We start from the raw sequence: 13,870 nt of genomic DNA on the forward strand, positions 1-13,870 counted from the left end.
GATCGATATTTCAAATGATTTCACTGCGTTTATTTTCTATGAGTATATCACGACGACCTTATAGAAATAGCTATTAGTACTGGGGGGCAAGTGAGCTATGTATAGCTATCCTTATTCTTGGACAACCGAAACTTGGAATTTCTTGTTCATCCATGGTTTGTTTCTTGAGATGTAATGCTCATGAGATCTCTTTCTTTCTTATTTTCTGGACACTGGAAGTTCTCTATTGATTACATGCACTTCTTTAAAGAGATGTGATAATTTTGTTGGTATAACTGTATTTTAGAAGGGCAGATCTCAGACCACAGTGGTGAAAGCAGGCTGGAAGAGAATTGCTGGGGATATTAATTTTGTAAGTTAATGAAAGAATAGCTAATATCACAGGCTTTAAGTATTTATGCTTTGTTGCAACATTACACAACCATCGGCTGAGGTTTTTACAAGTCTTTAGTAAATGGTTCAAAGGTGTGAAAACAACAAAAAATACCTTTCTAGATCAGAGCAAAAGATTATCATGTCTTATACTGCTGACTGGTCATCATAACTGGTTCACAAAGTAATCTATGACTGCAGTTAATACACCAGACTGGCTACCTACTGGTACCCATAAAAAAATCACTCATTATGTCCATATCAATAAAGAAAACTACTTAATGCTATTCTGGCTATCTATGTGGTATATACTACATATGTAATTTGAAAAATATGAAGCCATAACTGAGATACCTCTACACAGCTCTATATTAGTGCTAAGTTATTTTTAACCTTACCGGTAGTTTCAGCACTAACATCTTTTGAAATCCTACTGAGTGATACAAAACAGACCTCACCACTAACAGAACACATCAACAGTAAAGTGTTACAGGTGTAAAAAGAAAATTACTTGATATTTTTGAAGCTTAAGGAAATAGAAACATTCTATTAAACATTACTGCCTCAACTAGCAAAAATCTTCCATCAAAATAAATGGAACACACCTACAAGCTGGTATGCAGAAAATGAACTGTAGAGCAGAGCACACATGTTGACTATCATCACATATGCCACATCACTGAAACACCCATTTGCTTCAAAAACTCCAGACAACTGTAAATGTCTTGCCACACTGCATTACTAACAAATAATCTAAACATTTCTTGTAGTAAACACTGCTAACTTTGCACAAACCTGCTCGTGACTAAGAGAATCTGCTTTGGACTTGTGAGGGAGTGGCCCGGAGGATCCCAAGACATCTTGCGAGTGAATACAGGTCAAAGTATCTCATAACCTACACACTATGGCTTAGCTTGGAAATTGGAGGAGAGATCTAAACAAAGACCCTTCCTCAATAATACTACCTTCAGTGAGCTAGCTATTCCTTTTCCAGTGACAAACACTTGCAATAATTTGCTCTTAATTATATGATGATGTGAGTAATGTTTGGGAGCTCTCTTTAGCACTATGGTGTGAAAACCAATTTTGTTACAGCTTCCAACTATCTTTTTGTTTCTTAGAGCAATTTGAAGGTTTTGAATATTCAAGATGTAATTTTGCCTTTTTATTTACTCATCACCCTCCAAGAAGGATCACTAAACATTGCTCAAAACTAAAGCTCCCAATTAAATCTAATTATCATTTATTTGCTGCCCCAAATCACTTCCTTATATTTTTTTTCCTGAAAATACTAGAAACATTAGACACATCTTAGTACCTAGATAAAAAATATACTTAAGTACTGAAGGGGGAATATGAATGGGTGCAGGGAAATATGTCAATCAGTTCATTAACATTCCTTACTTGAAATGTTATTTTTGGATGACAGTCTATTAAAGATGAAAAACTTTGAAGCACAGCTGTCTCCCTATGATATTATCTTTTTGTGTGTGTACAATACATTTAAACATTTAAATGGGGAAAATGTTACTGATAAGTCTGAGACCTAGACTGTCTACTGTCTAGTTAGCTACCATGCTGAATGGATTTATTTTCTTCAACCAACGGAGGGCTCCCTTTGGTAGGTATGGAAGTCACTGATGTAGGCATAACAGTACTGCACACAGCAAAGGGGTTTTGTCAGATGGGTCTCCAAGAATGATGGCAAACTTAAAACATGAGCATTTAAAGTTAAAGGTGGTAGTTTATTTAGGCTGTGTGTCTTTGCTTTCTAGTTGATATGTTCATAGCAGTGGACCACTTGAGTTTCTGGGATAACAAATGCTCCCACAAAAGTGTACATATCTTGCTTCACAAGGAGGGAGACAGTACGGTGGAGGCATTCCTAGAAGCATGCAGCTTACTTATATTTTCTAAGTTGCTGACAATGTGATCAGGATTTAATGTGATGAAATCCAATTTCATGACATTCTGGAAATATGAATTTTTTTATCATCCAGGCAATAAATCATGAACACACATACCTACATCAGAGAGTTATACCTATTTTTGCTGAATTTGTTGAACATCATTGTCCTCTAAAAAAATACTGTCAGTCACCAGTACTTAGGTGTTCCTGCAAGATCCAAGTCTTCACCTGTGAAGAAAAATGTAGAAGATGCCCAATCAATAATCATTTCTACAACACTTTAAAATCAACAATATGTTGAAAAAATTGAACATTGTTCAACCGATGAACAATCACAAGGATATATCAAGATGTTTTCCATTATATATCTTATCTCAATTTTCTGCCTCATGCAGAGGATCTCAGCAGCAGAAAGCAACTCTGTCCATCCTGTCATTGTTCCTGCTGCTCTTTCTGAGAATAAGGTCATTGTTTGACCTCACTAACATGTCTTGAACCTGAAAGCCACAGCATGTTTCTGAGGGTATTTCACTAGATTGTAGGAAGGTAACAATGTGAAAAAACTACAGGAAGTCTTGCTGCACCTGGCTAGCACAAAACTGTTATACAGATACTTGAGCGGCTACTGCTGGCTGGGCCGAGATGTTTTCTGGTCGACTTAGGACTGCTGGAGGGTCTTGGGCAGGTGGTGGCGAGGTGCCTCCTGCTGTTTCTTGTTTGTGGGGGCTCGAGGGCTCAGGGTTGCTGTTGGATGCAGGGTTGTTTCCTCGAGATCTATGGGACATAAGGCTGCTATATTGTATCTTATGTGAAAACAGAAGGACTGAAAACTATAATAGTGGGTGAGGGATTTAAAGTTAAAGAGTACCATGAGGCAACAAGAAGCTTGGCATATGTCCCAACTTTATCTTTATTGTTACTATTATGCAACACTACCTCCACCTCACTGGAGAACATGCACAGCTACAGCCCACTCTCTGGACACTGGATGAAAGCACACCTGTGTTTGCCTCCTCGGCGGCTGCGCTGCTTCTTGGTGCCACTGAATGCTCCTCCCGCCTGGTTGTGCTGGCTGCCCCCCTCTCCACCACCTCCAGCCTGCCAAACACACACACACACACACCACATTACATAACGCACCCATTATCTCTGCAATTAGTATGTTCAATAATGGTTATTGATGATGATAATGAAGACTTGTGCATGATACATGCATAGTCTGATCATATCTGAGCCTTAAAAGAATATAAGTCAAACATGTGGTATTTCTCTATATTCTACTGTAATGTTAAGGAACTTGGCCAAAGACAGCTCCTGCTTGAGAGGAGGTGGGGTCAAGCCCCTCCAATTATCTTTGCTCTGAATGACTGACAATATGGTTACATGGCCTTTCTTGGTTACCCACCATGCCAATGCAGAACATTGAGCAGTTCACTGATGAAGGTAACAGTCTAAGATCATTGCTTTTCTTTATTGGACTCCTTGCTTTCTTCCTTACTCTGCAGTCACCCACCAACTCTCATATCAACCAAATAATTCACAGATTTTGGTTGTCTTTCCACTGTTTGAACAAAGCCACAAAACATGGCAGATAGGTAATATGACACTATAATGTCAGCAATCCAAGCTCAGTCACCAAACACTACCAGCTTATCAAACATATCACTACTGACTTTAATCCAGACAGATGTGTCCCAGATATTGGTTGGCTGACCAATCTGAAATGAAAAACCCTAAAAAATTGATTCACCGACAATCAACCATCCATAATTTATTGACCCTTATTGTCCCCTAGCCATTTATTGACCTTCTTTTAACTCCTCAGTCACTTTTTGACCACTTGGATAGCCACATTGACCCTAATGGGTTTACATCAACCATATTAGTGACTGCTGCTCCAAGCCCACATTTCTCATGGAATTCTTTTGGGGGTCATCTTACACAACAGAAAATAAAGTAACTATAAAGTTTTCTACCAACAAATGAGATCTTGGGCAATACAAGCATCTAAAATTAAAGTTCTTGAAAACTAAGCACACAAATCAATAAAAGTTCCTCTGAAGAAAGTGCAAATGAGTGGACTTGAAAAATGAGACCAGGCTTGCATAAAAGTGAATTTTAAAATTTTCTGCTAGCAAGTCTGTGATGCATAAGAGATGCTCTCGCTAGTGCTCTGCATGGAAAAGAAGAAATACTCAAGCTTGCTGGGAAAATAAGGGCGTGGAATGAGTTGCTTGGCTTGATGACACAGATAGGCTTGTGATGAGTCCAGGGAACTTTGTGTGTGTTGCTTTGATACCAAAAAAGTTTCTAGTGTGTACTGGCAAGCAGTGGAAATAAATCTGGTAAAAGCTGTACTAGTGATAAAGAACATATCAAATTTTCATAATACTGGCTTGCTCTTTTTTGCTGACACACACACACACACACACACACACACACACACACACACATACACACACACACACTTTATATATATATGGTTTATGGAAAAGGTAATAATGAACATCATGCATGAATATAAATATGGTGCTTTGAAAAAAATTGTTGATCCGTCTTACCTGCGTGCCATCCTCCCCACCAACACTCTATTGAAAAATAATAGTAAGAAAACTGTACATGACAGCAATGGTTACAAGGGCCCATGGTTGACTGATGGACAAGCAAGCAAAAAATGGGTGATGCAACTTTATTATACAACTTAATGCAGGAGTTGGCATCTTTACCAATCCCTCCCTGAACCGGAATGTAATCATCACTCATGGGTCAGCACAGTAACACGCTGATTCCCCTGAACCTCCCAAAGCTCAGTCTGTGTGCTGCACTCTCCAGCCAAAGATGCAGAGATACCATGAAGAACACTTATGAGGTGTGTAGATAATAAAGTATTTTTCATCATTATCCTTTAATGCATCATTTTACATTATTATTCTTAACAACAGGATTTGTATTCCAGTGATAGAATATTTCTTTAGAATTTTGCATCTAAAGGAAAAACAATGTAATGAACATCTTCTTGCCCACAGCTTTTACAAGCCTGTTTTGTTGCCATGAAAAAAGTGTTCTGTCTCAAGGCTAAAGCTTTGAGAAAAACTATCACAAATGTTTTGCCTTGTCCATCACAGATAGGAAATGGGACCTTATAGTGTGTAGAAATAATTCTAAGAATTTGAATACTAAACAGATCCTAAATATATAAAATCTGACATTCAGTGTTATCTGAATGTTATGTGACAGTGAACTGCAGTAACCATCAGGCACGACTAATCATTTGAATGCATATCCATTATAAAGATTTGCATATGTGAGTAAATACACCTCTCAAGCTAATACTTATATCAACTAACTTAACTAAGAAAATTTTATGTGTTCATGATGCACATAGCAAATAAATGTATGTGTGTGTGCAAGAGATCATTTCACTGTGAGGACATGTGTTGAAGTAAATTACTGGAGATATTAATGCTGAGAGAGCAAGTGCTTTTATGTATTACATCCAGCACACATTCACTGCTGGGTGGACCGGGGCACAGACACCCCATGAACAACCCTTCCATCTCAACTCAGCCCAAGAATCCAACCTCAGACCTCTCGGGCGTGAGTTTGTGTATATGTGTGTCGTTCATCAATTTTTTCTCCTTTAAATGTGTGTGTTTACCTTTCCTCAAGTTTGATCTCACAATCTTTAGTAATAAATGTGACTGTCATAAAGATGATGATGATGATAACAATGACAACAAGGATGATGGTGATGAAGATATCAATAACCTTTTGCTATGAGGGGAAACTTTCAACCCACCTGTTTAACCATCTTCATAATTTTATGATTCTTTTGGTGCTGGAGGGAGGCGATTTTGGGGATCACCTCCAAGACCCGCCCCACGGCCTTGGTGCGCCCCTCGCGGAACACCTGGGAGAGCAGAGGGTTAGGGCTGTAGTGCATGTGTCAGGTAGGGTGAGAAAAAACTTGACATCTACTGGTCAGCATATTCACCTCCAGTTATTTAAGCAGTTTCACAGAGAATTCACCTAATCCTATAGTTTTTTATTACATCCTTTTCCTGAATAAGAGAGAATACCAGATACACCTACCATTTTGAGCCCATTCTTCAGGTATTCTGGATGCTTGATGAATCTGAAATGGACGATGGCCTTGTCCCCTGTCCTGAGGCATTCCTTGTCCATTGCAATTATCGAGGCTGTCTGACGCACCGAGCCCACGTGCACCATGGCCTGGTACTTGGTGCTGATGGTCGTAGGGTGATGCAGCACCAAGATTTCTCCCTGCAGGTACAAATGGAATTATTCAGAAAATCCACATTAGGAAAAAAAAAAAAAAAAAAAAAAAAAAAAAAAAAAAATCTGGTTACAATATTCCTTTTTTGTAGCATACAGAAAAAATGAAAGAATAATGTTGCACAGAAATGGTGAAGGAACAAAGTCAGTGCCATGAGACATTTCCTTCTTAAAATTCTCTTCTTACTGATATTAAATGGGAGAATCTGTAATTTGATGTTACCGTGTAGGTGGCACACTAATCCTTACAACCGATTACAGAGCCCCAATCAATGGCAAGTATGAGCAATTAATGGCTTTCATAACACAGACCCAACATTAGACTCCTTTAAGTATGGCATGAGTCTAACCTTGAATTCCCAGCAGGATGTCGGGTTCAGCGAGGGATCCACCAAGACCTGCCCTTTGCGTACGTCATGGACCTTGATCTTCTTGAGGGCAAAAGAGGCTGTTTGGCCGCCCCGCACTTCCCGCACTGGCATTCGCTTGCGGTGAATGGACTTGATGGGCATCGGGATGAAGTCACCAAGACCATTAGGGCCAAGAAGCAGTGTGTCATTGACCCTGATGACTCCCTTCAGGCATGTACCGGACACCACAACCCCAACACCCTGCAGAGGGGAATGGTGAGGTCACTAGTTAACCCGATGACTGTGGAGTTCCTACAAGAAGACCTCACCAAGCTACAGGAATGGAACAAAAAGTGGCTGCTACAATTCAATGAAGAAAAATGTAAAGTCCTGCACCTTGGGAGGGGATATCCAGCATACCAACACCACATGGAAAACACTCCACTATTCACCACAGAGGCAGAGAAAGACCTGGGAGTATATGTTAACAGGCTACCAGTGAAGGTGAAATCCGTGCCAATCGCAGTGGACGGGTTGAACAATGAAAAGGAATCAAACCAAACGTGTGAAATATATCAAATGAATCTCTCCAATTTTTCTGGCAATTACCAAAACCCTCAACTCACAGGAACTTGGTACGTGTCATCAATCTGGAACTGTGCCGGGTCATTGTCGTTCTGGGGTGTTCGTGAGGACAGGAGATTCAGGAACATTGTGAGGAGGTCCAGATTTTCCCCTGACACATTGGACACTTGGAAAATTGGACATAGCCTGAAAACAACAAGAAAAAATAAGATGAAACTGCTTGGTAAATACTCATTGAAAAAACAGTGACGCATCAATAGAATGAGATTATCGATTACTAGTCATGTTTTGCAGTGGAGAACCCTCATCTAGGTCGGTATTAAAAGACACTTTCGCTTCTCACATCAGCTATTTCAAAGGGTCAGTTGGATTCTAATGAGTGTTTCTTCAGGTTCACGGTACAGAAGAAGGGTCAAACTACAACCAGGGTCATAAAACTACTCCTGGAAATGCCTACAACTCCTATGAAAGCCTTGTCAAATATGTGGTCATGGGCGGAGAAATGTCTTATAATATGACCTCTAGTCTCTTCACTCACCTCTCTGACACAAAATTAGTTGCAGACACAACCACATCCTCGGGGTTCCTCACAAGCAGAGGCACCTTCCTGCAGCCAGCGCTCTTGAGGATCTTGTGCAGCAGCTTGAGGGTGTCCTGCAGCACGTTTGGTGGGCACATGTCAATCTTGGTGACGATGACAAACACAGGCACGTTGAGGGCCAGCGCCAGCCCCAAGTGCTCCTTGGTCATCCCCACCACACCGGCATTAGCTCCCACCTAACCGGGAAAAAGACGAGAGGTTAAGAAATTCTGAAGAAATGAAAAATAAAAATATCCCCCCACATCAAAACTTGAATTTAACATGAATAATTTAAGAGCAAGGGAAAAGACAAGAGGTAAAGGAATTCTGAAAAAAAAAAAAAAAAAAAAAAAAAAACACTACTACAATAGAACTTACAAATACCATAACATGAATCAATTTAAGATTATTGAATTAAAACAGCATAGATTTCTTTGTTTAATGTAAGAGGACAGGAAAGGACTACAGACACACCAAAGGGGGACTAGATATGGAATGACAGAATATGTAAAGCAATATAACTTTTCACATAGATATTAAAACTAGATAGAATTCCAGCAAAATCACAACTTCTGTACACTCTTATAAACACAGGAACACATCTACATGAATGCACACACCATGAGCATTGTGAAGTCTGGTAGGTGCCCCGTCATGCCGAAAACAGTGGTCTTGAGGTAGCGCTCGTGGCCAGCCAGGTCGATGAAGGTGATGACTTTGCTGGATGCCTCACAGATTTTCACCCAGTCCAAGTGGCCGTGGTCTGGCTTGTTCACCACCTTGCCTGCAGGAGGAGGAACCAATGACAGGATCTTCAAGGGAATTAAGGGATGACCTCTTTACATAAGGTTTTTAAGTGACACTCAATAAGAGTTATTCCAAGCCTAAAGAATGCATACTGGAAAAAATGCTTCATCTTCTTGGGGGGAAAAAATGTTCCTATCAAATGACTACAAATGAGGTTAACTTCAGGGCATTCTTAACTCCTTGACTGCGGATTTCCTACAAGAAGACATCACCAAGCTACAGGAATGGAACAAAAAGTGGCTGCTACAATTCAATGAAGAAAACTGTAAAGTCATGCACCTTGGGAGGGGAAATCCAGCATACCAATACCACATGGGAAACACTCAACTATCCACCACAGAGGCAGAGAAAGACCTGGAAGTATATGTTACCAGGCTACCAGTGAAGGTGAAATCCGTACCAATCGCAGCGGACGAGTTAAGTAGGAAAAATCTGGGACAATAAAAATGGTCTCAGCCTGCCAACACTCCAATGCCCACCTTGACTGTCGAACCCAAGGATGTCGTTCCCAACAGATGAGGTGCGGCCGGTCTCCATCTCATGTTTGTGCCTGAACAGCTTCATCCGAGCAGTGCCGCGGCCATTGTCCAGTTCCCCGTGAGTCAGGACACCCAGCAAAGTGGACTTGCCTGCGTCTACATTGCCCACAACAGCCACTCTGAGGGTACATGATATAGAGAGGAACTGAATGAAAGAAACAAGCTAACACAGTGTAATAATTGTTTGTGATCCTGCATGATTTTCCATTCTGTACAATTTACTTAACCCATTTTTATTGCTATTTATGGGCACAATTTACTAAACCCATTTTTATTGCTATTTATGGGCTTTATCAAATTTCTGGTCTATACTATTCATGGAAACTATCATATGTTACAATCTGCATGAGCTGTTTATCAAATATGCTAGCTGGCAGACACTGGGAAGACAATTTTGTAGTACCAATGAAGCTCACCTAACTTCCATGAAATCCTGAGAATCTGCTTTCCGACGAACCAAAAACTGTCCCTGAGTTCCAGCCTTGGACTTCTTTTCTCTCAGCAGCACACAGTCTGCCTCGAGGGTGTCTGCCAGAGACCTGAGGGTGGCCACAGATGCCTCGTATTCATCCTCAGGGAGTCCATACCCACAGTCGTCTGAAAGGTAAGTTAACCTTAAAGCGAAACAATTGGGATCTTCCTTGGCACAATTTTTCATCAGTTTTTCAAGGATTCACCCCAGCATGATTACAAAAGCAAAAATAACTATTAAGGTAGGCAACCATCAGACCCACTCCTTGTAAGCAAAATGATGGCAGAAGCAAGATTTAGAAGGAAATTGTTTTTTCCTCAAGCCCACTTATCAAGTTCACGAAATTCTTACTCACAGGTTTTTTGACAATCCCACTCCCCTTTATGGCTCATGAAATCAAGGGTCTTTTGTGTTAAGATGCTGTATATATATAGATTAAAGTTAGTTGATATCTTCAGTTACTGAGAAAATGCACAAAACTCACCGGCTCCAACTCCGACGTCAAATAAGGTTTCGCCGTTGCCATCACATATTTTTTCTTGGAGGTGTTGCCGTAGCTGGTCAAACACGTCATCACTTGGACTCACTAGCATGCTCTGGGAAGAATGTCACAGGAATATAATAACATCACCACCATGTTAAACACCACAACTCAGGACTACACAAATTAGTAAACAGATATACAAAAAAGGAAAAAAAATCTGCAGAACAAAAGCAAAAGGAATATTCAGTGGGTATGACTCATTTATCAGATCTGCACTCATCCTTACTTCAAGCAGGGTGTGGGGGTCACTTATTAAAGAAATAAAACCTTACAGTCTGACCACCCCCCTAACACACAGGCATCAAATACAAAGCAACAGAGACGAAGACCTGGCCGGCATACCTTGAGAATGACGAAGTTACCCTGTGGGGGCTCCAGCTCTGGACTGGATGGGTTTGTCATTTCTGGTGATAATGGTAAGGATGGTTCTTGACTGACTTGTTCTGCCATCTTGATGTGTAATGTACTTGTTTTGTTGCACTTGAAAGCGAACTCCTTTATTTACAAGCTCATTAACTTTACTTTGTACTAAAAGATAGATGGTCACTGGGGGTGTACCACTGTGTCGAGGATCTGTGCAAATTAATTTCTCACTTAAGCACGTTGTTCATATACAGGCTAATAATGGTATTGGTGGTAATATTGTTCTTTCACACCCTAGGGAGCACACTGACATAAGGCTCAGAAGAAACACCAAACTGCTTGACCTGCAAGTGAAAATATATAAATGAATAATACAAATCTTATGCCACTCAATCATTGTTAACACAGAAGTCTTAAGAAGATAAGATAACTTACATTTTTTTCTCTTTTCAACTGATAACATGTATTGTGTGAATTTGCCATGGAAAATAAAATACACACACAAAAAAAAGAAAGAAAAAAAAAATCCATGCACTTCTTTAGAAAGATTTACACTCCTGACATTTATTTTCCTATTTTATCAGACATAATAAAATTTTCATAATACTTCATATGCGACTCCCTGGCTATATGTAAATACATATCTTCCTCATCCCTGCTTATATCAAACATGAAGGTGAAGATCTATCCTCCTACTTCATGAAGAAATACGTACTAAGAAGACTCTTTCTGCCGAACCTTTATTTTGTGAACAATTTAAGCTCAGGAAACAGTGAAGCTCAAGGGTGAGATAATTCGCTTTTTTCAAACTGACATGCCGCGTTAACTTGACCGAAGCCCAACATTAACTATATAAATAAACTGCGTTCCTTTCTCTCTCAGCCCAACACATCACTAACCTAACTTGAACTTAACCTAACACACCAAATGGATGCTGTGTTCCTTTGATCCCCTCTCTCTTCAGCATCATTAAGCAAAACTAACAGTGATGCATGATATAGTAACTTATATATTAAGGTGACTAGGTAACTAAAGTCTACTAAGGTGACTATCCTGGTAACAAGCATACTGATTAACACAAGTAACAGGTGTACCCCTACTAATTAAGGTGACTGCCCAGGTAAGAGGCACTAATTAGGGTGACAACTGCGCACCTTAGAGACAGGTCCAGGACAGGCATCACACTCCCTCTTGGCGGCGTCAGGCTGAGGTAGGGCTGGCCGGGCTGATGCAAGGCTGAACAAGGTGGTGCAAGGCTTTAAAGAGGCGTCCAACAAGGCGGCAGAAAAGGCGTCCAAGGTGATGCAAGAGAGCCCCGTCACTGCCCCGCCCCCCCTCTGCTCGACCTCCTCAGCGCCAGTATTTCACCCGATTACACCCTTATTTCACACTGCTTCTTGGTGTCTTGGGTGGAGAAAGTGTCGTTAAGCCCGTGAGAAGCCGCAGGGCCTCTAAAATGGGGGTGTGAGGCGGCAGGGAACGTAAAAATAAGGAAAATATGTGGCGATGGGCTTCGTGTTGTCAGTCCCTCTGTGTTGGTGATGGTTGGGAGGAAACGTTTCGGCTCTCTTTTTCTTTTTTTAACAGGCAAGGAAGCAGCTCAAGGGCATTAAATAAAGTGTAGAGGAAAGAAAAACATGTGGTGATGTGGCTTTTGTGTTGTCAGTCCCTCTGTGTGTTGTTGGTTGGTGGTGATTTGGAGGAAACGTTTCGGTCCCTTTTTTTTTCAACAGGAAAGGAAGCAGATCAAGGGCATTAAAAAAAAAGTGTAGAGGAAAAAATCCCACTAAACGCTGCTCCTAAAAAGAGAAGAGTAGAGAGTGGCCAAAAGAGAGGTCAATTTCGGGAGGAGGGGTCTAGGCTATACAGATGAAGGAGGGCTAGCTTTTCCAGAGTTTACCAATGAAGGGGATGAAAGATTGAAGATGCTGATTAACTCTTGCATAAGGGGTTTGGACAGTATAAGGATGAGCTAGAGTAGAACGTCGAGTGCAGCGGGAGATGGGGAGGCATAGTTATAGCAAGTTCAGATCGATGCAATTCAGTTACTATATATCTACCTCATATACCGAGAGATGTCTTATAAATCCATAGATCTTGACTCTTCTGTACGTTTTATCTCGAGCTGGAATGAAGTACTGTACGTATATAGCTCTTTGGAAATATGAAGAAAACTTAATATTGTTTAGATTTCACATGGAATGAGAATGAAAGGCGTTATTTTAAAGTCATCTGTCATCTTTGGTAATCTTTTATGACCCCCTTCCTCTATCCTCTGGTGCTAAGGTAAGGTAAGGTGAGGTAATTGGTAATGGTAAGGTAAGGTTAAGTAAGGTAAGGTAAGGTACAGAAAAGGAAAGGAGAGGAACGAAAAATTATGGAATAGTGATAAAAGAGATAGAAGGGGAAAGGATCTACCAGTTAGTCCGTCACCTAAGAGCAAAGTAGTCATTTGGTTTACTCGGTTTGCAGAAAGTACTCGGTTAATTCCCTTATCATTATAGTTTTGGGTTGGTGATAGACTGGGTATACATCCTGAGGTGACCCCCCCCCCCTCTCTTCACCCCCTTTACATTATCTCGATATTTATTATGTATTCAGGGTACGTAATAGTTCACTTTCATCCCGCTCTTTCCATCAGTTTATCTCTCTATCATAATTCTCTAGTCTCATTATCATTTCTCTTATCTCCCTCATTCATCACCTCTGCTACACCATCTCCCTCATTCATCACCTCTGCTACACCATCTCCCTCATTTATCACATTTTTCCTATAAACATCCTGCACTAAAACATGTTACACCACCCGTCTTCACCACCTTGCCATCAGCTGTATTGTAGTCTACGGAATATTTTCTTTTAGTTTCCCTTCAAAGACTTAATTTTCTGTGGCTGGTGAATGTAGACAACTGGCAGCCCTTACTAGCGAGGACATAGTTGATTTTGAGGCTTTTATATCAGTTATCTCATTTGTCAGTATCTTGGACTTATATCACAATTTCCATAGGTACAATCCTACTTCTCTTTTCCCCTTATTTTCCTTTTCCTTCCAC

General features: G+C 40.5%; 1 protein-coding gene across 2 annotated transcripts; it reads right to left on the reverse strand.

Moving 5' to 3' along the window:
* Positions 1 to 373: 373 nt before the first annotated feature.
* Positions 374 to 12,452, reverse strand: LOC126997625 (GTP-binding protein 1-like). 2 transcript variants are annotated; one of them, XM_050858815.1, is made up of 14 exons: positions 11,972 to 12,452; positions 10,797 to 11,161; positions 10,395 to 10,506; positions 9,855 to 10,035; positions 9,379 to 9,557; positions 8,713 to 8,876; positions 8,051 to 8,289; positions 7,554 to 7,698; positions 6,928 to 7,188; positions 6,374 to 6,565; positions 6,081 to 6,191; positions 4,843 to 4,869; positions 3,282 to 3,379; positions 374 to 3,055 (listed from the first exon to the last, which is right to left on the reverse strand). In XM_050858815.1, exons 2-14 carry the CDS (start codon positions 10,902 to 10,904, stop codon positions 2,884 to 2,886), a joined length of 1,989 nt encoding a protein of 662 aa, XP_050714772.1. In that variant the 5' UTR covers positions 10,905 to 11,161; positions 11,972 to 12,452; the 3' UTR covers positions 374 to 2,883. The 2 variants fall into 2 exon arrangements, with proteins under 2 accessions (XP_050714772.1, XP_050714773.1); XM_050858816.1 differs by lacking the exon at positions 4,843 to 4,869 and having other exon boundaries at positions 11,972 to 12,451.
* Between the last annotated feature and the right edge of the window lie 1,418 nt (positions 12,453 to 13,870).

The sequence above is a fragment of the Eriocheir sinensis genome, chromosome 12 (genome assembly GCF_024679095.1).
Source record: "Eriocheir sinensis breed Jianghai 21 chromosome 12, ASM2467909v1, whole genome shotgun sequence".
NCBI lineage: Eukaryota > Metazoa > Arthropoda > Malacostraca > Decapoda > Varunidae > Eriocheir > Eriocheir sinensis.